Source organism: Schistocerca nitens, chromosome 8 (genome assembly GCF_023898315.1).
Source record: "Schistocerca nitens isolate TAMUIC-IGC-003100 chromosome 8, iqSchNite1.1, whole genome shotgun sequence".
Lineage (NCBI taxonomy): Eukaryota > Metazoa > Arthropoda > Insecta > Orthoptera > Acrididae > Schistocerca > Schistocerca nitens.
In genome coordinates, this window is record NC_064621.1 from 279,672,529 (window position 1) to 279,699,765 (window position 27,237).

Below are 27,237 nucleotides of genomic sequence, written 5' to 3' on the forward strand. Positions count from 1 at the left end.
AACATTTTTTAGGTTTCTGTAGGTTACCAGGTGAGATTTTTCTTTGGTAGTATGTACTGAGTAATTTAAGAATATCACGTCATGAGCAGAGAGTCCTGGAGCGGATGTCTGATTGGCGCGAATTATTTTATCTGGTCGCTTTGTTGCTATTATATCTATGAGTGTATGGCTGTGTGGCGTGTGATGAGTTGGGTCCAGCGGTGTTAAACTCATATCATTGGAGTGGAACAGTCTCCTTAGTTTTTCTGCAGAGGGAGATTTTAACTGTAAGTCGATGTTTGTGTCGCCCATAATGATTATGTGTTCATACAGTGTCACGAGCGAGGACAGGGCAGACTGAAAGGTGGACATAGCACCGACGTTTGGAGGTTTATAGATCACTCCAATTAGCAGTTTCTGATTTGATGTATTTATTTCGAAAAACAAGAACTCTGCTTCTCCTTCGCCCTTTGCATCCGATGTGCATAGTATAGTAGGTCTCAGATCAGAGCGAACATAGGCACCCACACCACCCCCGCGTCGTGTTTCACGATCTGCCCTTAGGAGAGTGTAACCAGTGATTCGGATAGCGTCGGAAGAAATGTTTGGTTTCAACCAAGTTTCAGAGACGAGGATAATATGGAACAGCGATTGGCAGAACAGGTCACAGAACTCGTCGAAATGAGCCGTTAGCGACTGAGCGTTCGCGTGGGCCACAAAGAGCCCGCCGCCGGAACCAGTCCGTCCCATTGTGGCCGCCTGTAGGACCGAGCGCGCTCCGTCTACCTGCTGGCCGGAAGAGGGACAAAAGCTGGATTTCGCGGGGGAAGACATATTTACAGGTGTGTCCAAGGTCGTGACTGACTCAAGCATCTGTGGGCTAAAGGTGAAAGACAAGCTGGAGGTATCGGAGAAGGGAGCGAAAAGAAAGATGGAAAGTGGCAGTAGTGGTTTCGAAAAAGATAATAGTAGTAGTAGTGGTAGTGACGAGGATGAAAATAACAGGTATAGAAAGGCGGTTTTAAGGAGATTCCTGTTAATGGAGAATGTTAATTCCCGTTTGACTGACAATATGAATATACATGAGCACTTATGATAGACAACTTAAGAAGCAATATTTATGTGAAGCAATTGACTGATTTTAAATAGAGTACTTATGGTACATATAGAAATAACGAAGCAATATTTACGTAAAAAAAATGAAAAGAAAGAATAAAAATTAACTTATATTAGACAGAGTACAATATGAGACTGTGTCTCGCGAGATTTCGCTCAGTCTTTCAGTTCGGACATGTTCGTCACCGTTTTCCTCCCTCCTTCCGTCTTGACTACGATCCTGCCATCCTGGGTCCAAACATTTTGAAGGCCGAACTGTGTGATCGCAGTGTTCAAAACTTTTAGTCTTTCGCGCGTCAGATCTTCCCTCAGGGTAACCCCACTCTTGGCGAGTTTTCTTTTCTGAGCAAACACTTCAGCTCTTTTCCGGTATGACACAAATTTAATTATTATGGGCCTGGGTTTCATGGCACCTGGTATCCTGCGCCCAACACGGTGGCTTCTGTCAATATCGGCCACGTCGATCTGCACGCCAAGTTTCTCACGCACGAGGCTAATGGCCAGGTCGTCGGTGTTTTCACGGTCGTTTTCAGCTATCCCGAACAAGCGCAAGCTGTTCCTTCGCTGATACTGCTCAATTTCATCGGTGGCCGCAGACAGTTTAGCTTCTAGGTCGGCGGCTTTTTTCTCTTGTGCGGCCAGGGACTTTTTAAGAGACTGGATTTCGGTGCTGTTGCGCCCGACAGACTCTTGCAGTTAGTCCATGACCGCGGCCGTCACAGAGTCCGTGATGGATTGCACGATTACGTCTAGCGTGTCTTTACTGTGCAGCGCCGCACTCACCTGGGACCGGACGAGCTCCCCGATGTCGGGAAGCGAGGCCTCACCTGCCGCCGGAGACCGGGCGCCCGCGCTGCCTGCGCCCCTGTAGCCTCGCCTGCTGCCGCTTACTCGTGCTCTTCCCATTTTTCACTCACTTATCACTTATCACTTGTGGTAATCAACGGAGAACAACACACCACGGCAAGTAACACTTGTTTAGTCGGATGCACACGTTGTGGACTGCCGCACTTCTCTGTAACACCTTCAATGAGCGGAAAAACTCGCGAGCCAAAGAAACGCGCGTCACTCAGTGGCCGCCATTTTACGTCTAGGTCTACACGACTCTTCTGCATTTCACACTTGAGAGTCTGGCAGAGTATTCATCGAACTACACCCAGACTATGTTTCTACTTTTCCAGTCTCTAACAGCGTATGGGGCACTGATCTTTTAAAGACAATACCACTGGAATCAAAAGAAACCTTAGTTGGCGCAGGATAGATACGGTAATGAAACCCCTGAATTATCGTACAAATTTGAAAGTGAGCACAAAACTTATCACGGATCTTTATAAAGTACTTCTGTTGTACCTTACCTTAAAAATAAATTTTGTATTTCTGTCTGTCCAGTTCGAGAGAGTATAGGCAAGATGCAGCATGCCGTCATGAAAACTGAAATTTATTAGCTTCGCACAATGTAAAGGATAACGAATATAAAAATTTGTACTGGTAACACATGGCTAGAAATTGATAAAGTCTCTATTCTCACTAAGCAGAGAAAAGCGTCTTCTTGCTGTTATTGTTTTTGTCACGGAGTCATCCGCAGCACGAAACATGCAGGGTATCAACTAGATAGAGACCTTTAAGTGCCATGTGTATGAATCACTTCTAGTACGTGCTACGGTTACAAGCTAGAGAGTATTTAATAGGAAGTGACAATCACCGTTAAGGAGGTATCTGCATCTACATCCATACTCCGCAAGCCACCTGACGGTGTGTGGCGGAGGGTACTTTGAGTACCCCTATCGGTTCTCCCTTCTATTGCAGTCTCGTATTGTTTGTCCAGAATGGTCCAGAGTTCAACTTTCATAGCATTCAAATCAGTCTTTGGATATAAAATATTTTTCTTTTATTTTATAATCAATCCGTATAATTATCAGATATGTCAATCCTGCTAAACTTTAAATTTCCGTTCGAATGCCAGACTAAACCATTGTCTATATGTCGGCCATTGTATACAATCGCATCGCAATCGTGCTCGGTTGCATATAGGCTGCAGCAACGCATACAAACGAAAACTTTCTGATCGCCCTTACAGTAAATGAAACGTAAGTAACCCTCTAGGCCAGAAAGTCACCGTCAAAAGATATAGAACTGCATAATACTAGCCAATAATGTAGAGTCGCCATCTATATAGTGGTCATGTTTCACACATTTTCATGGTGCCTATCATGGCTAAAAGATTTTTACGTTTTATTTACTAGTTTATTAATACAGTACATCTGATGATGATCATTTAGGTAGAAACTGACTGTCTATCGAAAGATATAGATGTTTGTGACCAAAGACTATTTTAAATTCTACAAATTTCGATAAAAGGAGGCATGTTCGGAAGGTAAGTGTACCAGTCTTTTCTACCATTTAGAAAAAGATACAGAGTATTGTTGGTACATTTGTTGACTGTTTTACCACGTATTCTATATCCCATTCATTGCATGTGGTGGCCGTGACACCAGTTCTTTCCCCTACTTCAGAATCACTTTCTGCACATGCTCATTTGAAAAAAATTCAGTTCCACTGACGTGTGCTTTCAGGGAAGTGAGAAGATGATAATCTGAAGGCGCCATGTCAGGGGAATACGAGGGGTGATTGGAAACATCCCAACCAAATGAGTTCTAGAGAACCGTGTTGGCTATGGACTTGTGAGGACGAACGTCGTCTTGCAACAAGTGCACTCCTCTTCCCAACATTCCCCACTTTCGGTTTTGAATGTTCCTTTTGAGGTTTTTTGGGTTCTCGCAGAATCGTTGTGCATTGATGGTCCCCCACCCTCACCCTTGGCAGTAATCGCTCCAAAACTGTTCCTTTTCGTTCCCGAAGCACTGAGGCTATGATTTTTTTTTTTTTGGCAGAAACTGTGATTTTGAACTTTTTGATATATGGGGAGTTGGTGTAACACCACTGTGACGACTCTCTTTTTCGTGTCAGGCGTGTAATGAGCCACCCAGGATTCACCTCCAGTCACAACAGAGCTCCAAAAATCCACCCTTCCAATTGAAAATCACGGATGTTACTGACTAGATTTTTCTAGTGCTGCTCTGGCAGCTGTTTTGGACCAATCACGCACACAGTTTACGGTATCCCAACGATTCTGTATATGTCTCGTATAAGAGAGTTTCGGAGAGCTGTGGAAACATCACTGAATTTTCATCCAGTTGCATTGAATTTCCTGAATTTTTTGCACGAACTAATCAGTGAAAATGGGAGGTCTTCCACTCCTGTATTCCTCATGAACACTTCTGACTATAAAAAGCTCCTTACACCACTTAAACACACTACATCTGTTTCTAACACCTTCGCCGTAAACCGTTTTGATTCACGAAAAAATTTCGGCTAGCAGGAAGCGGATCACAGCAAATGGCACGCACTTCGCGGGATTATTTACCTACATCTTTCGCGCCACTGGACACTACAAAGTGAGTTTACGTACTACCGTGTTCCTCCGATGCTCGCTCTGGTCAGGGGATCCCCATCTAGAACCTGTTGTTGCCAATTCCCAAAAAGTCACAGCTCATCATGGTCACAGTACACTCACGTACTTTCTGAACGTGCCTCATATTTTATAAATTAATATTTTGTGAGTCATTTTCTTTCGCAAATGATGACATCTACAACTACAACTACGAGATTACTCAGCTATTCACAATCAAGTGCCTGGTAGAGGGTTCAATGAACCACCTTCATGCTGTCTCTCTACCGTTCCACTGTCGAAAGGCACGCGGGAAAAACGAGCACTTAAATTTTTCCGTGCGAGCCCTGATTTCTCTTATTTTGTCGTGATGATCATTTCTCCCTATGTAGGTGGCTGCCAACAGAATGTTTTCGCAATCGGAGGAGAAAACTGGTGACTGGAATTTCATGAGAAGATCCCGTTGCAACGAAAAACATCTTTGTTTTAATGATTGCCACTCCAATTCACGTATCATGTCTGTGACACTATCTTCCCTATTTCACGATAATACAAAATGAGCTGCTCTTCTTTGTACTTTTTCGATGTCATCCGTCAGTCCCACCTGATGCGGACCCCACACCGCACAGCAGTACTCCAGAATAGGGCGGACAAGTTTAGTGTAAGCAGTCTCTTTGGTAGACCTGTTGCACCTCCTAAGTGTTCTGCCAATGAATCGCAGTCTTTGGTTTGTTCTACCCATAATATTATCTGTGTGATCGTTCCAATGCAGGTTATTTGTAATTGTAATCGCTATGTATTTATTTGTATTTACAGCCTTCAGATTTGTGTCACTTGTCGCGTAATCGAAATTTAGCTGATTTCTTTTAGTACTCATGTGGTTAACCTCGCACTTTTATTTATTCAGGGGCAATTGCCACTTTTCGCACCGTACAGATACCTAATCCAAATCATTCTGTAAGTCGTTTTAATCATTTGATGACTTTACAAGACGGTAAATGACAGCATCATCTGCAAACAGTCTAAGACGGCTACTGAGATTGTCTCCTATGTCGTTAATATACACTCCTGGAAATTGAAATAAGAACACGGTGAATTCATTGTCCCAGGAAGGCGAAACTTTATTGACACATTCCTGGGGTCAGCTACATCACATGATCACACTGACAGAACCACAGGCACATAGACACAGGCAACAGAGCATGCGCAATGTCGGTACTAGTACAGTGTATATCCACCTTTCGCAGCAATGCAGGCTGCTATTCTCCCATGGAGACGACCGTAGAGATGCTGGATGTAGTCCTGTGGAACGGCTTGCCATGCCATTTCCACCTGGCGCCTCAGTTGGACCAGCGTTCGTGCTGGACGTGCAGACCGCGTGAGACGACGCTTCATCCAGTCCCAAACATGCTCAATGGGGGACAGATCCGGAGATCTTGCTGGCCAGGGTAGTTGACTTACACCTTCTAGAGCACATTGGGTGGCACGGGATACATGCGGACGTGCATTGTCCTGTTGGAACAGCAAGTTCCCTTGCCGGTCTAGGAATGGTAGAACGATGGGTTCGATGACGGTTTGGATGTACCGTGCACTATTCAGTGTCCCCTCGACGATCACCAGTGGTGTACGGCCAGTGTAGGAGATCGCTCCCCACACCATGATGCCGGGTGTTGGCCCTGTGTGCCTCGGTCGTATGCAGTCCTGATTGTGGCGCTCACCTGCACGGCGCCAAACACGCATACGACCATCATTGGCACCAAGGCAGAAGCGACTCTCATCGTTGAAGACGACACGTCTCCATTCGTCCCTCCATTCACGCCTGTCGCGACACCACTGGAGGCGGGCTGCACGATGTTGGGGCGTGAGCGGAAGACGGCCTAACGGTGTGCGGGACCGTAGCCCAGCTTCATGGAGACGGTTGCGAATGGTCCTCGCCGATACCCCAGGAGCAACAGTGTCCCTACTTTGCTGGGAAGTGGCGGTGCGGTCCCCTACGGCACTGCGTAGGATCCTACGGTCTTGGCGTGCATCCGTGCGTCGCTGCGGTCCGGTCCCAGGTCGACGGGCACGTGCACCTTCCGCCGACCACTGGCGACAACATCGATGTACTGTGGAGACCTCACGCCCCACGTGTTGAGCAATTCGGCGGTACGTCCACCCGGCCTCCCGCATGCCCACTATAAGCCCTCGCTCAAAGTCCGGCAACTGCACATACGGTTCACGTCCACGCTGTCGCGGCATGCTACCAGTGTTAAAGACTGCGATGGAGCTCCGTATGCCACGGCAAACTGGCTGACACTGACGGCGGCGGTGCACAAATGCTGCGCAGCTAGCGCCATTCGACGGCCAACACCGCGGTTCCTGGTGTGTCCGCTGTGCCGTGCGTGTGATCATTGCTTGTACAGCCCTCTCGCAGTGTCCGGAGCAAGTATGGTGGGTCTGACACACCGGTGTCAATGTGTTCTATTTTCCATTTCCAGGAGTGTAGATCGGGAACAGTAGAGGGCCTATAACACTTCCTTGGGGAACGCCGGATATTACTTCTGTTTTACTCGATGACTTTCCGTCTATTACTTTGAACTGTGACCTTTCTGACAGTTGTAATTAAATAACTATAATGTAGTGTTTATCCTACAGTCAGTTTCTTTGAAACCGTCTAACACATTCAGTCGCGTTCGCCAGTTTACATTTAAGCAACCAAAACAAAAAATCAGCACACTGTAGTAAACTGATAGCTGGAATACACATAGATGCAGAAAATTTCTCCAAGTCAAAGTAAGTTATTGTCTATATCGACGTTAAGTACAATGATATTCGATTTTCATTTAACTTATTTTTCGCAAATTTTTTGTTAATTCAATGTACTTCGTATTCTGAAGATGGCGAAGGCATTGAAAAAAACGTAAAGTGACGTCAAATACACTGATTACGAGATTGATGTATGCCGTAACTGTGTAGGTGCTGTGCAGAATAATCGCTGCCCTCCACCGAGACTTAGTATCGTATGGTAGGGGCTGCGTGGCGCTGCGTGGCTCACCTTGAAGGCGGCGAGCACCTGGACGAGCTTCTTGTTCCACTGGTCGAGCGCGTCGCAGCGCTGGCGGAACTCGGCGACGGCGACGCCGCGCAGGCGCCGCTCCTCGTCGAGCGCGCTGCGCAGCTTGGCCAGCTCCGCCGCCAGCACGTCGGGCGCCGCAGACGCCGCCGACGCGTCCGTCCCGCGGCCCCCCGCAGTCCCGGCGCCGCCACCGACGCCGCCGCCCACACCGGAGCTCATCAGCAGCGTCGCCGTAGCCGGGCGCTGCAGCGACGGCGGTCGCAGCAGGCACTCGTTCTGCACATTATTTAATATGCTCAAGAAAGTGTGACCAGTAGCAGGTGGTCGAATATAGATAATCGTATGACCTCAAATACACTGTCCTCGTGGCGGAAATAACTCGTCTGCTTCGTTCACATAGTCTCGCTAAGGTGGAATTTAGAGACTAGTGTAGTAAGACCAGTCCGAGGGGTAAAATTGTGTTTAACTATATCTGAGTACCCAGCATCGCCCGGATACGTATTTATTCCAATTCAACTACCTCATATCCTGGATCCCCCTCCCTCTGCTCTTCACCTTCACCCTACTCCATATCCATCTCTTTCTCTCCTCTCCTTGTCCACCACCCCATATTATCACCCCCATTTCCTCTGTCGATCTGCTAATCCTTCCTCCCACTGTCCATCTTCTCCTTCCCTCTGCCCATTTCCTATTCCATTTCCCTACTTATTTCCTGAACCACATCTTCTCTATCAGCCTCTATCAGTTCATATTCTCCTCCCCCCCCCCTCTCTCACTCTGCATCTTCCTCCTTCTTTCTCTGCCCATCTGCTCCTCTCCCCCTCTCTCAGCCCATCTTCTCCTCTTTTTCCATTTCCGTCTCCCCCTTACTGCGTCCATCTCCATCTCCCTCACATCTGTCCCCACATCTTACTTCCTATCTCTTTCAATCTCTTTCCCACCCCATTCTCTCTCTACGTTACCACCCGTACCAAAATAGGAGGCTGCTGTTTGTAACTCCTACAGATATTATTTCCTGATAGTAATATGTGTATTACATTTAGTAGAATTCGAACTGCGGTGGCACTAGTATATACCGGGTGATCGAAAAGTCAGTATAAATTTGAAAACTGAATAAATCACGGAATAATGTAGATAGAGATGTCCGACAGATGGCGCTCGCTTCATCTGATGAGAATAGCAATAATTAGCATAACAAAGTAAGACAAAGCAAAGACGATGTTCTTTACAGGAAATGCTCAATATGTCCACCATCATTCCTGAACAATAGCTGTAGTCGAGGAATAATGTTGTGAACAGCACTGCAAAGCATGTCCGGAGTTATGGTGAGGCATTGGCGTCGGATATTGTCTTTCAGCATCCCTAGAGATGTCGGTCGATCACGATACACTTGCGACTTCAGGTAACCCCAAAGCCAATAATCGCACGGACTGTGGTCTGGGGACCTGGGAGGTCAAGTGTGATGAAAGTGGCGATTGAGCACACGATCATCACCAAACGACGCGCGCAAGAGATCTTTCACGCGTTTGTCCGACATTTTGTGAACTTTGTTTTTCTTTTTGGGTCTAATAAAACCCCATGTTATTCCAAGAATGTGTGTAAATTTTTACGTCTGATCTACATTATTCAGTGGTTTATTAAGTTCTCAAATTTATACTGACTTTTTGACCACCCAGTACATTTAATATTTTTACGCAAATCTCTACACATACTTCTACTGTATGTGTAGCGAATTTCGTCCTGTAGTTTCCATTTAAAGCAGCTAAATAGCTATGACGTCATATCTCCTGAACAATTAGTCTTACAATGATATTATGTTGCAGGCACATTCAATGACATCTTTTTACAGTGTCTGCGAAATAGTCTGTGAATATAGTAGTAAAGACGTAATAAATTAAAACGTCATGTATAATGCGGGAATTATTCATACATGACGTAATATCTTCTGAACTATGTGTCGTACACTGATATAATTTCGTAGATACATGAGGCAGATGTGGATACTGTATTCGAAATGCATTGCGAATAGAGGTAGTAGCAGAGAAATAGTAAATTTAAATGTCATGCATGATGCGCAAGTTTTTCAGGCATTTCACTGTTTATGACGTCATATCTCCTGAACTATGTGTCTTACAATAATGTAGTTTTGCAAGTGTATTCAGTGGAATATGTGAATACTGTCTGCAAAATTTGTCGTCAACACATTTAGCAGTAAGAAATAACACTTCAAAACAACAAGCCTGATGTGGCAGATGTACTGTACGAACAGCAAAAATTTAGTAGGCTATAAACATTTTTTCTTTCATGACTCCATGTGGGCTTGTCAGCGAGAAAAATCTTCGTTAAGATTTGAAATTATGTGTAAAGTGTTTCCAAATCATTAAGACCTCTCACTCTCAAATACTGGACGAATGAAGTCCGCCACTCGCCCCCTTCGCGCAACATACATACCTATAAGTGTACAAGCACACCTACATAAACTTTTATAATATGTATTTATTTAGAAAGTATCGTTTTCTAGCCTGGCCTCATTTTCCCGTTATCTTACCAACGAAACCATCGCACAGAGACAGTAGCGTATGTTTTGAGCTTAGGAGACAATTTCACCAGCGACACGTGAAGACTTTGACTAAGATGTACTTTCAGCCGTTTTTGCATTCAAAGCTGTGTTCAACCAGTACCATACAAATCATCACAACCGTTTCGTAATCCTTCTAGGTGTAACAACGTTTGCAATGTACTTAATCTGCTATTCCTTACTTCCTTGCCACGTAATGGAAGATACTCGTAATTCAGTTACTGATGCAGGATATGACTTGGTTTGAAATCTGTTAGTTTCTAGTAAAGCTCTCTTTTCGTGTTCAGGAAATTTACACTTCCACTGGATTCGGTGGGGACGTTGAGTGAAATTAAGAATATAAAAACGTCTGCTAGAGCATAGAATGAGACACAGCAGCTCTGTCAAGTTGACCTCCTATCAACTGCTTCAACCTTCAGTTATTTTCACACTTATATACCTACGACCGTTGTACCTCACGATATGTTGATAAGAAGGATTTTGGTAAGGTTAATAGTTAATAGTCTGAAATCCCTAATTCATGTTAACAACGACAATTTATTTGATATAGTTGAGACTCTTGTAGGAACCAGGCCACCATTTTTATCACATAACATACTGTATTGGAGACGGATAGGTCACTTCATAAAAGTGGTATAGCCGGTGAAAAACGACTTTGTCATTCAAATTGCACACTTGAAGGTTTTCGGATTGGTTTCCATTTTCAAATGACTAAAAAGTAAGATGAGAACAAGTTTTACACAGAATGTGAAAAAATATAACAAGCACGAACAAAGTCCAAAATGTATCAGCTGAGAACCTAGGAAGTGCCTAGATGGTCATAGGATATGAGCGTTATTAGATGTATATGTAACATAAGCTGACAGATTGCTAGCTGTTGTAGGAAGAAGGAGGGGAAGGAAGACAACGTTGGCCACCAAAGGGCAAGGATTACATGGTGGCGCCAAGGGCGTTATGCCTGGTATTTACAAAGGTGACAGACTATGTAGTAACAATAAAAATGAAATGTACAAATATCAACTGAAAATTCCTTGACCGATAAGGTATTTATAATCAGACATAGAAATCATGGACAAATGCTAGGCTCCATGGGGATACGACGCAGGCGGTGTACAGACATATCGTACACAGAGAAATGAGTGGCGTCAAAATTGAAAAACCGACTGAGATTCATTACTAACTGTAACTATAATCATTTCGAGATAGGTGTTTTAGAAAGTAAGAAAAAAACGACTTTATATGCGCGGCAGGTGAAGGTACTATACGAACAGCCCATATATCTTTAGTAACAATAATTAAATTACGTTTACGTGGTGAACACGTCTAGTGTAGAACAACAAACACAAACTGTAATCCACTGAAATGGACTGGTTTAACTAAAAATTGCTTGCGAGAGGTGAAGGTAAATGAGGTAAATGGGGTCGTGGAGTGCAAGAATAAAATAGAGATGAGACTGTTGAAGGGGCATATTGTGGAGGGGGGAGGGTGGATTAGCGGGAAGGGGAAAGGGAAGATGAGGTTCAATGACCGTCGAAGAAAAACAGGGTGTAAAGGAAAGAAAGCGTAGCAGCAAGATATACAAAAATTAAACGTATTACTATGTCCTACGAAACGAATCAAGTACACAATTAGTGCACAGGCCAAATAAACATTTCTTTTTTCATTCTGAATTATCTTACAGTCTAGGCAGCTGACACTGAGTGAAACAGGCATCCGGAAAGGGTATACGATTATACAATCAATTTATAGTAAAGGAAGTTTGCTGTACCTATTAAATCCAATCCTAAAGTACATTCTAATGGTGTTGACCCAAAATGATACATGGATTTCACAGTGGTAAGTTCGGAATATACCTGAGCCAGCGTATTTCTCTTAAGCAAATTGTAAGAGGTCCATGACTAAGGAATTTTTTGCTAGCGCACTCGAGCAGATGTGATTTCGATGGATTGCTCACGCGCTGCCTACGATATGTAAGCTATTAGAGAACCTCAGCCCAGAGAGCAGTGTTAGCTGCAGTAGGAACTGTGTGACAGTAGGAGTAAGGAGTAGCTAGCAGTCTGGTGTATCGAGTTGGTTGGGCCGGTAGTGGGGAGCGATGGCGGTGCCTGAGCGTTGTAGTATAAGGTAAAAGCAGCGTCCCAAATGTACTATGGCTATATCAAGACCCATGTAAATGTTTTTAAAAAAATCTATTAATAATAATCTTTCTTATAAAAATTAACTTCTGACAATAATTCATCTCAATTTAAGGAATTTACTAATTTCTCCAGTCCATAGTCATCGCGATCATTGTAAATAAAAATCAGTTGTTTCTTTTTATACATGACAATCTATCGGCCAGCATTGCACTGGGTTGTTCCAGTTAAATTTCTTATAGGAGCAGATATATACGCTTTATCCGGCGACTTCATTGAGGTAAGAATTTTCAATTTATTCAGTATGATCTTTCAGGGCTCTGACGCAGCACTGCTGACGTCCAAATTTACCAATTTAGATTCACAGTCAGATAATTATTGAAAGGTTATATATGAGTCACATTTTTTATTAGGAGGTTAGTCACATTTTTATTGTTGGTAAGTTACGCTAAATGGGAATACAATATACATATTTTACTATTGGGAGGTATTTTTAACTGTTTTAAGCTGAATGTGAATGCTATACATAACTATTTTTTATCTGTTGGGAGGTTACAAACTATTCACCATATCGGACGTTAGCCGATGAGTGATGCAGAGCGTATGCGCTGTTGGGCTCGGAAATTTTTTATGAAACACGGAGTTTAGTTTTAATAGAACATTTCAAACTAGCAGCGAGTGGATATGTACATGTGGAAGTTGTCCTTCATGTATATATAGTATACTCAAAATAAACTGTAAAATTTAATAATTTCAGTAACCTGTAGACATTTTTGACCCTTATCCTTGCAAAGGTGCACAGTCGTCAAAACTAGATTTCCGAATAAGGCAATACCGGTATTGCAACGAATAATTCACAAAAGATTACAAATAACGCTGAAGGAAACATTACAGGGTCCACGACGGTTATTTGGTGCCACGGCTGAACACAATTGGTGCGCTACCGCGTGTTGTCATTTGCAAGAGAAGTGTCGCACAGAATGAAATAAAACTCTACGGAAAAGAAGAGTGTTACGTTGCCTAATACTTGTTTTTTCTTCAGAGTGTCTTAGCTACGGCTCCGATAATTATACCGCACTATTGAAGCCAAGAAACGTTTCCCCCGTCAGGAGCGTAAAGCCTGCATTGTTCCGTCCACTAATATTTTTCCTGGTAAAAGCCTTGCTGGATCTCTCGACAGCTGTCCGTTTCTTTCACTGACAGAAACTCCTCCTTCTGTGTGAAGAGCTCTTTTATGAGAGAAAGTTCTCAAGTGTAAATTCAATTTTCCTTTCACGTAATAGCGGGTAGCATCTTTTAGAGACGGACAATAACAGATGATAAACAATACGTATAAGTTAATATTATGGAGATGAAATGTTTTTCCTCGATTGAGTGTAAGACCACCTGTTGGAGCAATTCTGCATTAGACAAGTAACATACAGAAAGTAGTCTCTAATTAGTGTACACATAAGGTAGCTCTAGTCGGACGGCTGTGCTGTTTCTCGTTCGATGGTAGTAGTCATTCAGAATGAACGGTGTTATTAAAAACCGCAACTAAGGATTATTCCATGAGGTAACATAGTATTCATTGAACATAAGAACCGCACCATCTGACGATCAAAATAAATTTTATGTTTGTGGACAGATAGGATGAGTGAAGAGGATGCCCACCAGTATTATAAAATATTTAATGGGATTGCATTTCAATTCTTTAAAAATCTAAGCATGAAGATTCGTGATGCAGAGGGAAGTGACGTGCCATCTCTAGCAAGCGACGAAGTCCTGCAGAACCTTATAAAATTACAATACCGGGTGTTTCGAAGTATTTAACTTTATAATCAGTTTTTGTTTTTAGAACGAAAGTTATGCTGAGTCGCCTGTTTCCACATTTCAGCCGTCGGGACACTTATTTGCCAACCATTGACTCTGGTCGCTTTCTTCTTGATCAAGGCTGTTTTTACTTACAACGACGGGTATCATCTTCACTCATAGCATATCGCCCACAATGAACGTAAGATCAGGACAAATGTCGGCTGCTGTGACGTGTTTTACATACGAAAACGAGAGAGAATTTTCGACTCACGACGACGTTATACAATACTGTACAAACCCGCATCGTTCAGCAACACAAAGGCCACAATCAAGAAAAGGCACTAACTAGTGTCCGAGCTAATATATTTGAACATAAGCTGTAAAGTGAATTTGACAAGAAAGCATAACAGAAATCTGTGGTTAAAATTGCAGCTAATTGTGCTGTACTAATTCCTGGAAATTTCACTTAGTTGTGAATTAAAACCCATAGAGAAAGGAGCACATTGTTTCGACGACATTTGTCCTTTGAAGGGTCTATATGACACACAGCCTGACAAAGAACTGAAGCACCTAGGAAGGGAGAACGAAATGAATGTTCAAGGGTTGAGAGGGAATCTGTGTTGCTTCGGTTTTTACAATATCGAGTCAAACTTGACATCGATGTATGTATAGTGATGAACTGTGTGGGGTCCTGCTCACTTGTCGCTTGTAGCGCTCGTAACGGGTGCTGCTTTCTTGGATGGCTATACAACGCTTCAAGCGAATCAGATTAACAGAAGACTACAAAATTGTTAAGGCTTTCGTGGCCACTTGTTGACAAACTGCCTATTGGCTTCTGTCTCGGGTTCTTCGGCCGACGTTCATCTAATGATTTTTCTGACGTCCACCGGCAATGGAGGGTGAAGCTTTGACAATGCCAGCCACTCGTGCTGGCGAAACGTCAGAAAAATCATTAGATGAACGTCGGCCGAAGAACCCGAGACAGAAGCCAATAGGCAGTTTGTTAACAGAAGACTGCCGGCCGGGGTGCCAGAGCGGTTCTAGGCGCTACAGTCTGGAACCGCGCGACCGCTACGGTCGCAGGATCGAGTCCTGCCTCGGGCATGGATGTGTGTGATGTTCTTAGGTTAGTTAGGTTTAAGTAGTTCTAAGTTGTAGGGGACTGATGACCACAGATGTTTAGTCCCATAGTGCTCAGAGCCATTTGACGGTGTGTGGCGGAGGGTACTTTGAGTACCTCTATCGGTTCTCCCTTCTATTCCAGTCTCGTATTGTTCGTGGAAAGAAGGATTGTCGGTATGCTTCTGTGTGGGCTCTAATCTCTCTGATTTTATCCTCATGGTCTCTTCGCGAGATATACATAGGAAGGAGCAATATACTGCTTGACTCCTCGGTGAAGGTATGTTCTCGAAACATTAACAAAAGCCCGTACCGAGCTACTGAGCGTCTCTCCTGCAGAGTCTTCCACTGGAAATTATCTATCATCTCCGTAACGCTTCCGCGATTACTAAATGATCCTGTAACGAAGCCCGCCGCTCTCCGTTGGATCTTCTCTATCTCTTCTATCAACCCTATCTGGTACGGATCGCACACTGCTGAGCAGTATTCAAGCAGTGGGCAAACAAGCGTACTGTAACCTACTTCCTTTGTTTTCGGATTGCATTTCCTTAGGATTCTTCCAATGAATCTCAGTCTGGTATCTGCTTTACCGACGATCAACTTTATATGATCATTCCATTTTAAATCACTCCTAATGCGTACTCCCAGATAATTTATGGAATTAACTGCTTCCAGTTCCTGACCTGCTATTTTGTAACTAAATGATAAGGGATCTATCTTTCTATGTATTCGCAGCACGTTACACTTGTCTACATTGAGATTCAATTGCCATTCCCTGCACCATGCGTCAATTCGCTGCAGATCCTCCTGAATTTCAGTACAATTTTCCATTGTTACAACCTCTCGATACACCACAGCAACATCTGCAAAAAGCTTCAGTGAACTTTCGATGTCATCCACAAGGTCATTTATGTATATTGTGAATAGCAACGGTCCTATGACACACCCCTGCGGCACACCTGAAATCACTCTTACTTCGGAAGACTTCTCTCCATTGAGAATGACATGCTGCGTTCTGTTTTCTAGGAACTCTTCAATCCAATAACACAATTGGTCTGATAGTCCATATGCTCTTACGTTGTTCATTAAACGACTGTGGGGAACTGTATCGAATGCCTTGCGGAAGTCGAGAAACACGGCATCTACCTGGGAACCCGTGGCTATGGCCCTCTGAGTCTCGTGGACGAATGGCGTGAGCTGGGTTTCACACGATCGTCTTTCTCGAAACCCATGCTGATTCCTACAGAGTAGATTTCTAGTCTCCAGAGAAGTCATTATACTCGAACATAATACGTGTTCCAAAATTCTACAACTGATCGACGTTAGAGATATAGGTCTATAGTTCTGCACATCTGTTCGAAGTCCCTTCTTAAAAACGGGGATGACCTGTGCCCTTTTCCAATCCTTTGGAACGCTACGCTGTTCTAGAGACCTACGGTACACCGCTGCAAGAAGGGGGGCAAGCTCTTTCGCGTACTCTGTGTAAAATCGAACTGGTGTCCCATCAGGTCCAGCGGCCTTTCCTCTTTTGAGCGATTTTAATTGTTTCTCTATCCCTCTGTCGTCTATTTCGATATCTACCATTTTGTCATGTGTGAGACAATCTAGAGAAGGAACTACAGTGCAGTCTTCCTTTGTGAAACAGTTTTGGAAAAGGACATTTAGTATTTCGGCCTTTAGTCTGTCATCCCCTGTTTCAGTACCATTTTGGTCACGAAGTGTCTGGACATTTTGTTTTGATCCACCTACCGCTTTGACATAAAACAGCAGTGAAGTGTGGCAGCGTGGGGTTATGCCGGGACGGCTGGCGGAATACAGTCACTGCCAGATCGAGGGGCTGCAGTTGGGCGAGGGCCACAACGTCGTTGTCCACGGGACCCAGGACGTTTGAGATGAGTGAACATTAACCCCAGTAGTGAAACTTCCACTATTTTGAGATCACGCCATTTGTTTGCGCGTTGTTGCTCGCACTGTCCCTGAGTCGAAGAGCAATGAGTGGAGTGTTGGCGAGATTAGTTAGCCGTCCTCAGCTTCTTATTATTAATCATAGAATTCGTTGTGTTTATTGGTGAAGTTCAACCAAAGGCATTTTTCTGTCTGGTGGCCGCTAGCGCTCCAGTTACCTGCCCTGGAGGTTAGCGTATTTTCACAGCAGTGTACCTATCCTCCCCTTGCCGCTGCTGTCCGGTAAGGCAAGTACTTCTACAGCCTCCTTGATTGTGGTCCGTATATGTTGTTTCTTTTGGACTAGTTTGGTCGTAGTGATTCCTTCTGCTTCTGGATGTTCTAAACCACCGGATTCTGAAGACGCAGTACTGTCCCCCGCTTCCGCCTTGCCTGGGTTATTCCGTCTTTGTACTGGTTATCAGACCTTAAGTAGATTTTGCAAGAGTGTTGGTCTGCATTAAACTGTCGCTAGTCTGAGTTGCCATCTGGTTAAGTGAATACAACTCTTGGGTGCCTGTCTCGTTGGTTACCAATTTGAGCGACCTTTCCCAGGCCGATCCTAGGAGCACTGTCTGAGGCCAACTTCTCTTTTGGTTTGATCACATTCTCATGATTGTTTTTTTTTCTTTTCTTTTAAAAAAAAGAATGATTGGGTTTTTCTGTATTGAAAAAAATTTACAATCTCCAAGAGAAGTTTAATTTCTTATCCAGGCCTTCAGCCATTAAATTGTTTTGAGTTCTATTGGGGCCTTCAGCCGACAAATAAATTGAATTTCTGGTCCATAAGGCCTTCAGCCACGAGTGCAACTTGCTTAAGAATTTTTTCATTATACATTGTGTCTTAATACTTAAATTTGATAATTGTCTCTTACTGTTAATCTCATCTGCAATTGGTTTCAAATAAAGTGTATGTGATTAAAAAATAATAATAAAAAAGAACTGAGCAAGCAACAGTAACTGAGTAACGTCAATTTTCTACTACTGCTGCTACCTCTATCTGAGACCAATAGTACCGAATGTCGCCAAACGTTTTAGGCAGTTCATTTCTTGTCTCAGGTGGCAGGCCGAGCCTGATAATGGATTGCAAATGAAGAAAAAACTTGGATGTGGTGCGGCAAATTTTTAATGCCGAGAGTAGTATAAAATGCCTGCGAGATTTGGACATTCCGTGCTATGGAAGCATATCTCTGGAATAAGTAACGAAAGATGTATATTGGAGGACTCTGTGTGAAGCGATTACAGAGATCGGACATGTTTTATGTTGTAGAGATTTTGCTAGTGTTCTGCTATTAAGAACTCCACTGTGCATTTTAATTAGTCGATGGCATAACAAACGAAGTTAAGAAAATAATACGCATTCAAGGTGTGTGTTTATCAATTTATGAAAGATTTGACAAACATTCTTCAGATATCACGTGACGTAGATCGAGCGGAGGTGCAGTGTGGATTGATAGTTCGAGCCTGCATCTTTTCACGGTCGATATTCTTCGGGAGAATATCTCAGAAGCAATAAACTTTCCGTTGATAAAAAAGTTAGAAACATCAATCAGTAAGCATCATACAACATAGCATCTAGTTGTGCCGAACGATCTTCGTAGCGAAATAACCATTTTAGAGATTTCATGAGGAGCAGTTCCGACGAGGAGTATCAGCGAGACAGATGTTGCAGGGCTTATATCTAGCTCTCCTGTGGCATTTGAAACCAAAGACTTGTATTTTTTAGCTTTTAAAAGACTGAAGATAAAACCTAAATAAAACCTCTGGAAAATAACTAAAAATGCCAAAAATAAATAAGAAGCAGAGAATTTTCTTAAACAAAATTTCTTAAATAAATAAATTAATTAAATACAATGTAATAGCATCACGACGTGCTCGTTGGACAATACGGCAGACCTCCCTTGTAGCGGTCAGTCTTGGTCGACAGGATCCTTGACAACGAATATCCCTGCCCTCGCGTCGCCATGTAGTCCAACATGGTGTCACTGTCAAGTCCGATTGTCCCACAAATCTGGATATGGTAGGATTCTACAACGCTGCCAAATGATTACCGAGAATGAGGCCACTTTTAAACTTTGTTGTAATGTGGACACGTGATTTTGATTTTTGTAAGTTGCCGGTGTGCACGTCAGAGAGAGATTAAGTTATGTTATTGTTAAACAATCTGTGGTCTTGTTCAAATGGTTCCAATGGCTCTGAACACTATGGGACTTAACATCTTAGGTCATCAGTCCCCTAGAACTTAGAACTAGTTAAACCTAACTAACCTAAGGACATCACACACATCTATGCCCGAGGCAGGATTCGAACCTGCGACCGTAGCAGTCGCGCGGTTCCGGACTGCGCTCCTAGAACCGCGAGACCACCGCGGCCGGCTGTGGTCTTGTTGTGGCACAGTTCTTGTCTCTGCGCAGTCTTATATATTCTTAGTTGAAATGTGGTAGGTAATAGACGCATTCAGTAGTGCTATGTTGTGATGGTATCTGTCACATGAAGAAAGATTTATTGTAAAGGACGCGAAGAATGAAAACGATGTATATATTTAAAGGCGAAAAGAATATAAATTTTGAATAATGTTACATTTTTGTAGAGAAGAAGTTTGAGTTAAGACTACAGCACTTCTCAGCTAGTTTGTCGGAATGATTATTGTTCATTTGCTCAGAGCTAAGAGAAAGACCACCACACTTCTCTGAGTCATGCAATAGCATATTAACGGATTAAGCTGCTAGGTTTTTATGGAAATTTGTACTTTGGGTACACTGCGTGTACATTGTTCACTGCGTTAAGCATAGTGTTGCTCAGACCAAAGTTATATGTGAAGATCATGCATAGTTTTACTCTGTCTTCTTGAACATATACTTCATTCTAAAATCGTTGGCTTCGAATGTCGTTTCATAGGAATAGTTAGTCTCGTCATCCCACACTTTAAAGAAAGTTTATCATTACGCATTACCACATTGCACCATATGATAAGCTACAGTTTGAATATTGTTTGGAAATTTTATTTAAGAAGTAGAAATCTAGTTAGCCACTGTCTGCTTGCTGTTTGCTGTTGTGCTTTCGAGAAATCTGCAACACTGATGTCAAGATGCAAGGTAAGTGGAAATTTTGATTACGCCAGATAATTGTTTGACTTCAGTTGCGCATTTAATATAAAGACAAGCTGTATTCCAACAAGTTACAGCTCAGTTCAAACTAGGTTCTATTTAGTCAAAGGTTAGTATACGAGTTTAAGTTGAATAACAGGTTGAGGGTTCATAGTTTTGGTAATACGTGGACATTTTATAGAGTGGGTGGTAAATCTGGGCTAAATTTCATACAGAAACGCATTGTGCCAAACTTACACTGTCGAGGGTGGAGATCTTGGTCTCACAGGAATGCGCAGCATCTACTTGTCATTCACACTGACCATTCAACATCTGACGCTCTTCACTACCTTTAAATCCACTATCAGGCGTGGTGGCAACACTAAAAACGTACAACACTTAAGCTCTCCGGTGAGCCTCTACCTGTCACAGATAATTGCAACTCTAATTATTTACATACCTGCCGCCACTGTGTTCATGTACGAAGTTATATCGACACCCGATCACGTCTTTTGCGAACGTCATACTTTTTGTCTGGCAGTGTATTTTCTGTCAGACGCTGTTATTGTGATAATGGCTCATTTTACTACACTCCTGGAAATTGAAATAAGAACACCGTGAATTCATTGTCCCAGGAAGGGGAAACTTTATTGACACATTCCTGGGGTCAGATACATCACATGATCACACTGACAGAACCACAGGCACATAGACACAGGCAACAGAGCATGCACAATGTCGGCACTAGTACAGTGTATATCCACCTTTCGCAGCAATGCAGGCTGCTATTCCCCAATGGAGACGCTGTTGGAACAGCAAGTTCCCTTGCCGGTCTAGGAATGGTAGAACGATGGGTTCGATGACGGTTTGGATGTACCGTGCACTATTCAGTGTCCCCTCGACGATCACCAGTGGTGTACGGCCAGTGTAGGAGATCGCTCCCCACACCATGATGCCGGGTGTTGGCCCTGTGTGCCTCGGTCGTATGCAGTCCTGATTGTGGCGCTCACCTGCACGGCGCCAAACACGCATACGACCATCATTGGCACCAAGGCAGAAGCGACTCTCATCGCTGAAGACGACACGTCTCCATTCGTCCCTCCATTCACGCCTGTCGCGACACCACTGGAGGCGGGCTGCAAGATGTTGGGGCGTGAGCGGACGACGGCCTAACGGTGTGCGGGACCGTAGCCCAGCTTCATGGAGACGGTTGCGAATGGTCCTCGCCGATACCCCAGGAGCAACAGTGTCCCTAATTTGCTGGGAAGTGGCGGTGCGGTCCCCTACGGCACTGCGTAGGATCCTACGGTCTTGGCGTGCATCCGTGCGTCGCTGCGGTCCGGTCCCAGGTCGACGGGCACGTGCACCTTCCGCCGACCACTGGCGACAACATCGATGTACTGTGGAGACCTCACGCCCCACGTGTTGAGCAATTCAGCGGTACGTCCACCCGGCCTCCCGCATGCCCACTATACGCCCTCGCTCAAAGTCCGTCAACTGCACATACGGTTCACGTCCACGCTGTCGCGGCATGCTACCAGTGTTAAAGACTGCGATGGAGCTCCTTATGCCACGGCAAACTGGCTGACACTGACGGCGGCGGTGCACAAATGCTGCGCAGCTAGCGCCATTCGACGGCCAACACCGCGGTTCCTGGTGTGTCCGCTGTGCCGTGCGTGTGATCATTGCTTGTACAGCCCTCTCGCAGTGTCCGGAGCAAGTATGGTGGGTCTGACACACCGGTGTCAATGTGTTCTTTTTTCCATTTCCAGGAGTGTATTTCATGCAAGCATTCCTGTGGGAAAGTGGATAACGAAGTAACGAGAACGTGTAAACCTGTTGCATTTTTTTGTGTTCAAGTGATGCGCTTTCACTGTTTAGATTACCTTGGGTTTCACTTGAAACCTATTTGAACATTAACTTAACTGCTGATTTTCTTAGAGAATATCAGAATGATGAGATGTCGCAAGGGAGAGGCGGTTACAGTTGTCTAAGTATCTTAACGTTTAGAATAAGTGGTAATTTATGTATCCAAAGAGAAAATGACAAATCAGAAAGCCTAATGAAATATTTGGATACCTACATTAATTCCACTAAACTTCAAAATACCAGAAGTAGCCTTCAGTTGAAAGTAACGATTGTATCTCCTTTTCTTCAACACCTAGACAGTAAAACATCATTTTTGAAAAAGAGTTGATGTAGACATATATAAGCACCGATTGATAAATCATGAGCGCTAGGAGGAAGCGTAATGTTTTTTTGTGACAAAAAAATTCTTTACTGCGTATCTTGAACTTGCACTCTCTCAGTGAAGAAAATGGCTAGTAAATTGTAAACGGTTTCTGATAACTATTGTTCCGTTACTGTACAACAACATGCACTGACGAGCAATGAGGCTGAGTACCAACCTGAATGATCATATGAAAGAAGAATCCTTCCGTTTCGTTATTGATCTACACGGCAACTTAATTTTTTTATTTATAAATAACAAATGACACCAAGAAAAATATAAATAATTCGTCTTTCTGACTGTGGATTACCAGTTTCATCTGCCGGTAGTTTTATAACACAGCGGCAACCGATGTAGTTGTAACCCAATGCACGAGATAATTTAGAGTCAATTTTTCTTGCGGTACTCCATGATCATCGTCATCTGTGTCCTGCTAATTGGCTGTGGGCTGGTTTTCACATCGTAATCCTCCGCACTTTCTTGTCTTCTGCCATTCTCTGTCGGTCCCCGTGATTTGCGCTTCCCATGACGTCGTCTGTCATACAGTATCTCCTCCTTTCTCTCCCCACATCCACATCTCAAATGCTTCTAGCTTTTTTTTTCATCCTCTTCTCTGAGTGCCCATGTTACTGGTACATGGAATGCCACACTACAAACAGAACGCTAGCCAGTCATTTCCTAAGACTTTTGTCTAGTTTGCAACATAAAAATTTCCTGACATCTTGGGTTGTCAGGTGTTCTGCCGGATATCAGCGTCGTACTTGCACGATATTTCGGTCACGTAGCTCGTAACCTTCATCAGGTGCGACCTGAGACTGCTCCTCGAGTGGACCTGGTCCAGTATTTATGCCTATGGCCTTCCCCCTCCACCAACGGCTGCAGGCGCTTCCTCTGTGGTCCGCGCACATTCCCTGCGACCTGCTGGAGCGTTGCTGCTCCGTTTTCCGTCCGCTGCGGTTCTAGGTGTTCCCTCTCCGGTCCGCGCCCACCAAACCCGCTCCTAGGGGTTTCATCTACGGTCCGCGTCCGCTCGCCACGACCTGTTGGAGCGTTGCCGCTCCGTTTTCCGTCCGCTGCGGCTCTGGATGTTCCCTCTGCGGTCAGCGCTCACCAGTCCCACTTCTGGATGTTCCATCTTCGGTCTGGTGCGCCTGGCAGTTCGTCAGGGGCTCGTTTTTCATCTCCATGTCTCTGGTTCTTCTGTTTGTGTAGTGTTGCAGCTGGCTCCGTTGCTGCTTTAACAATTCCAGAGCCGGATCCCAGGCTCTGCTTAGCTGGTACCCTGTGTCACGGTTCATAAGATCGTCAGCCATTTTAATTTCTATCGATTCTCTTATAATACTGGCCCAAAATCTGGGTGTTTGTGCTAGAATCTTGGTATCTTCATACTTCATGGAATGATCTAGTTCTAGACAGTGTTCAGCAATGGCTGACTTAGTCACTTGTCTTAATCTAGTGTGTCTTTGATGTTCTTTGCACCTGATCTCCACAGTTCTTGTCGTCTGGCCAATGTAGGACATGCCACATTGACAAGGTATATTGTAAATCCCTGGTTTTCGTAACCCCAGGTCGTCTTTGCCACTCCCCAGCAGTCCCCCGATCTTGTTGGATGGACAGAAAACACACTTGATATTGTGTCTACGGAGGATCCTACTGATTCTGGCAGAAATAGAGCCAGCATAGGGCAGATATGCCACCTTCTTTGCTTCATCTTGGTCTTCTTCAGGAACCTGTGGTATAGTGGCTGGTTGGAGTGCCCTCTCAATTTGTCTGTCCGTGTATCCATTCTTGGAGAAAACTGTTTTGAGACGTTCTATCTCTATAGGTAGATTCTCTTGGTCTGACAGGGCACGTGCTCTGCGGACCAAAGTCTTCAGAACCCCATTCTTCTTTGCAGGGTGGTGACAGCTGCTGGCCTGCAGATATAAATCAGTGTGTGTTGGTTTTCGGTACACACTGTGGCCAATTGATCATCTGCATTCCTTTGGACTAGTACATCCAGAAATGGCAGCTGGCCATTCTTCTCCAGTTCCATGGTGAACTTGATATTAGGGTGGCATGAGTTAAGATGTTCAAGAAACTCATTGAGCCTGTCCATCCCATGTGGCCAGATCACGAAGGTGTCATCCACATACCCAAAGAAGCATGTGGGTTTAAATGTGGCTGTCTCCAATGCCCTCTCCTCAAAACTCTCCATAAACATGTTGGCAACCACAGAGGACAGTGGGCTGCCCAAAGCTACACCTTCAGTTTGCTCGTAATATTGGTGTCTGTACAGGAAACATGTGGATGTCAGTGTATGACTGAACCGGTCCAACAGAGCACCGTCAAATTTCTCTGCAATCAGTTCTAGTGAGTCCTTCAGTGGGACCCTGGTGAACAGCAATACCACATCAAAACTAACCATGATGTCCGAATCTGTGATGTGCAGTTGCTTGAGGCGTTGCAGGAAATCTTCTGAGTGGTGGATGTGGTGAATACATTTCCCCACATACAGAGACATGAGACCTTTCAAGTACTTGGCTGTTGTGTACGTAGGTGCTCCAATATTACTGACAATTGGACGTAGGGGCGCGCTCTCCTTGATAAAACGCAGAGCCAGCATGGCACTGGTGAGAGAGAGGATTTGAGATATGCGCCACAGGTTAGATGCTGTAGCCAGGGAGCTGTTACACATTCATCTGTACATGGCAGCCTCCTTAACAAGAGAAGATTGGGATTGGCTAGACCGTGCCTCCTGGTCTTTAGCTGAGTGTGCTAGAAGGAATGCCTCATCTTGCCAATCTGCAAAGTTTGACCGCAACAAGTAAGAAAGCACAGCAGGTGGAAGAGACACGCACTGTGACGAATCTGAGTGGCATACAGTTTGATGATACAACCTTAAAGGTACTCAGCAAGGGTCTCAACTTTGCTGCGACCCCTAGAAACGTACGCATTTCAGGTTTCGTCAGTGCAGTAGAGCAAGTTGCAGCCACACTTCCACCTAATGTGGCAGAGGAAGTCCGCTAAGAGACCTGCAGGGCCCTCACCAAGGCCAGGCCGCCGAAATCGAACAACACAACCGAGGAGAGGCTTGCACTCAAGAAACTCCGGGAAGACAACAGCATAGTGGTACTGCCAGCAGACAAAGGGAACTCCACTGTCATCTTGAAGCGGGTGGATTATGATGAGAAAGTACGCCAACGTCTGGAGGACCCTGCATACAGAATTTGGAGTGTGACCCCACGGACAAGGTGGCCAAGAAGACTAGTGCTCTCTTGAAGGAAACAGGGATGCCTGATAAGATCATCAGACAACTACGGGAAAAAGCGCCAATGCCACCTAGACTGTATGGTCTGCCTAAAATACACAAGGAGGGCGTGCCCCTACGTCCAATTGTCAGTAATATTGGGGCACCTACGTACACAACAGCCAAGTACTTGAAAGGTCTCCTGTCTCCGTATGTGGGGAAATGTATTCACCACATCCGCAACTCAGAAGATTTCCTGCAACGCCTCAAGCAACTGCACATCACAGATTCGGACATCATGGTTAGTTTTGATGTGGTATCGCTGTTCACCGGGGTTCCACTGAAGGACTCACTAGAACTGACTGCAGAGAAATTTGACGGAGCTCTGTTGGACCTGTTCAGTCATGCACTGACATCCACGTATTTCCTGTACAGAAACCAATATTACGAGCAAACTGAAGGTGTGGCTATGGGCAGCCCACTGTGCCCTGTGGTTGCCAACATGTTTATGGAGAGTTTTGAGGAGAGGGCATTGGAGACAGCCACATTTAAATCCACATGCTTCTTTAGGTATGTGGATGACACCTTCGTGATCTGGCCACATGAGATGGACAGGCTCAATGAGTTTCTTGAACATCTTAACTCATGCCACCCTAATATCAAGTTCACCATGGAACTGGAGAAGAATGGCCAGCTGCCATTTCTGGATGTACTAGTCCATAGAAAAGCAGATGGATCAATTGGCCACAGTGTGTACCGAAAACCAACACACACTGATTTATATCTGCTGGCCAGCAGCTGTCACCACCCTGCACAGAAGAATGGGGTTCTGAAGACTTTGGTCCACAGAGCACGTGCCCCGTCAGACCAAGAGAATCTACCTATAGAGATAGAACGTCTCAAAACAGTTTTCTCCAAGAATGGATACACGGACAGACAAATTGAGAGGGCACTCCAACCAGCCACTATACCACAGGTTCCTGAAGAAGACCAAGATGAAGCAAAGAAGGTGGCATATCTGCCCTATGCTGGCTCTATTTCTGCCAGAACCAGTAGGATCCTCCGTAGACACAATATCAAGTGTGTTTTCTGTCCATCCAACAAGATCGGGGGACTGCTGGGGAGTGTCAAAGACGACCTGGGGTTACGAAAACCAGGGATTTACAATATACCTTGTCAATGTGGCATGTCCTACATTGGCCAGACGACAAGAACTGTGGAGATCAGGTGCAAAGAACATCAAAGACACACTAGATTAAGACAGGTGACGAAGTCAGCCATTGCTGAACACTGTCTAGAACTAGATCATTCCATGAAGTATGAGGATACCAAGATTCTAGCACAAACACCCAGATTTTGGGCCAGTATTATAAGAGAATCGATAGAAATTAAAATGGCTGACGATCTTATGAACCGTGACACAGGGTACCAGCTAAGCAGAGCCTGGGATCCGGCTCTGGAATTGTTAAAGCAGCAACGGAGCCAGCTGCAACACTACACAAAGAACCAGAGACATGGAGA

General features: G+C 44.4%; 1 protein-coding gene across 1 annotated transcript in view; it reads right to left on the minus strand.

The window, feature by feature from the left end:
* The window catches only part of LOC126199522 (TNF receptor-associated factor 3), a 327,738-nt gene that overhangs the window by 81,875 nt on the left and 218,626 nt on the right, over window positions 1-27,237 (minus strand). Inside the window, exon 4 of the mRNA XM_049936443.1 lies at window positions 7,581-7,877. Within this exon, the coding sequence (XP_049792400.1) occupies window positions 7,581-7,877 (297 nt within the window). The remainder of the gene's footprint in view (window positions 1-7,580; window positions 7,878-27,237) is intronic.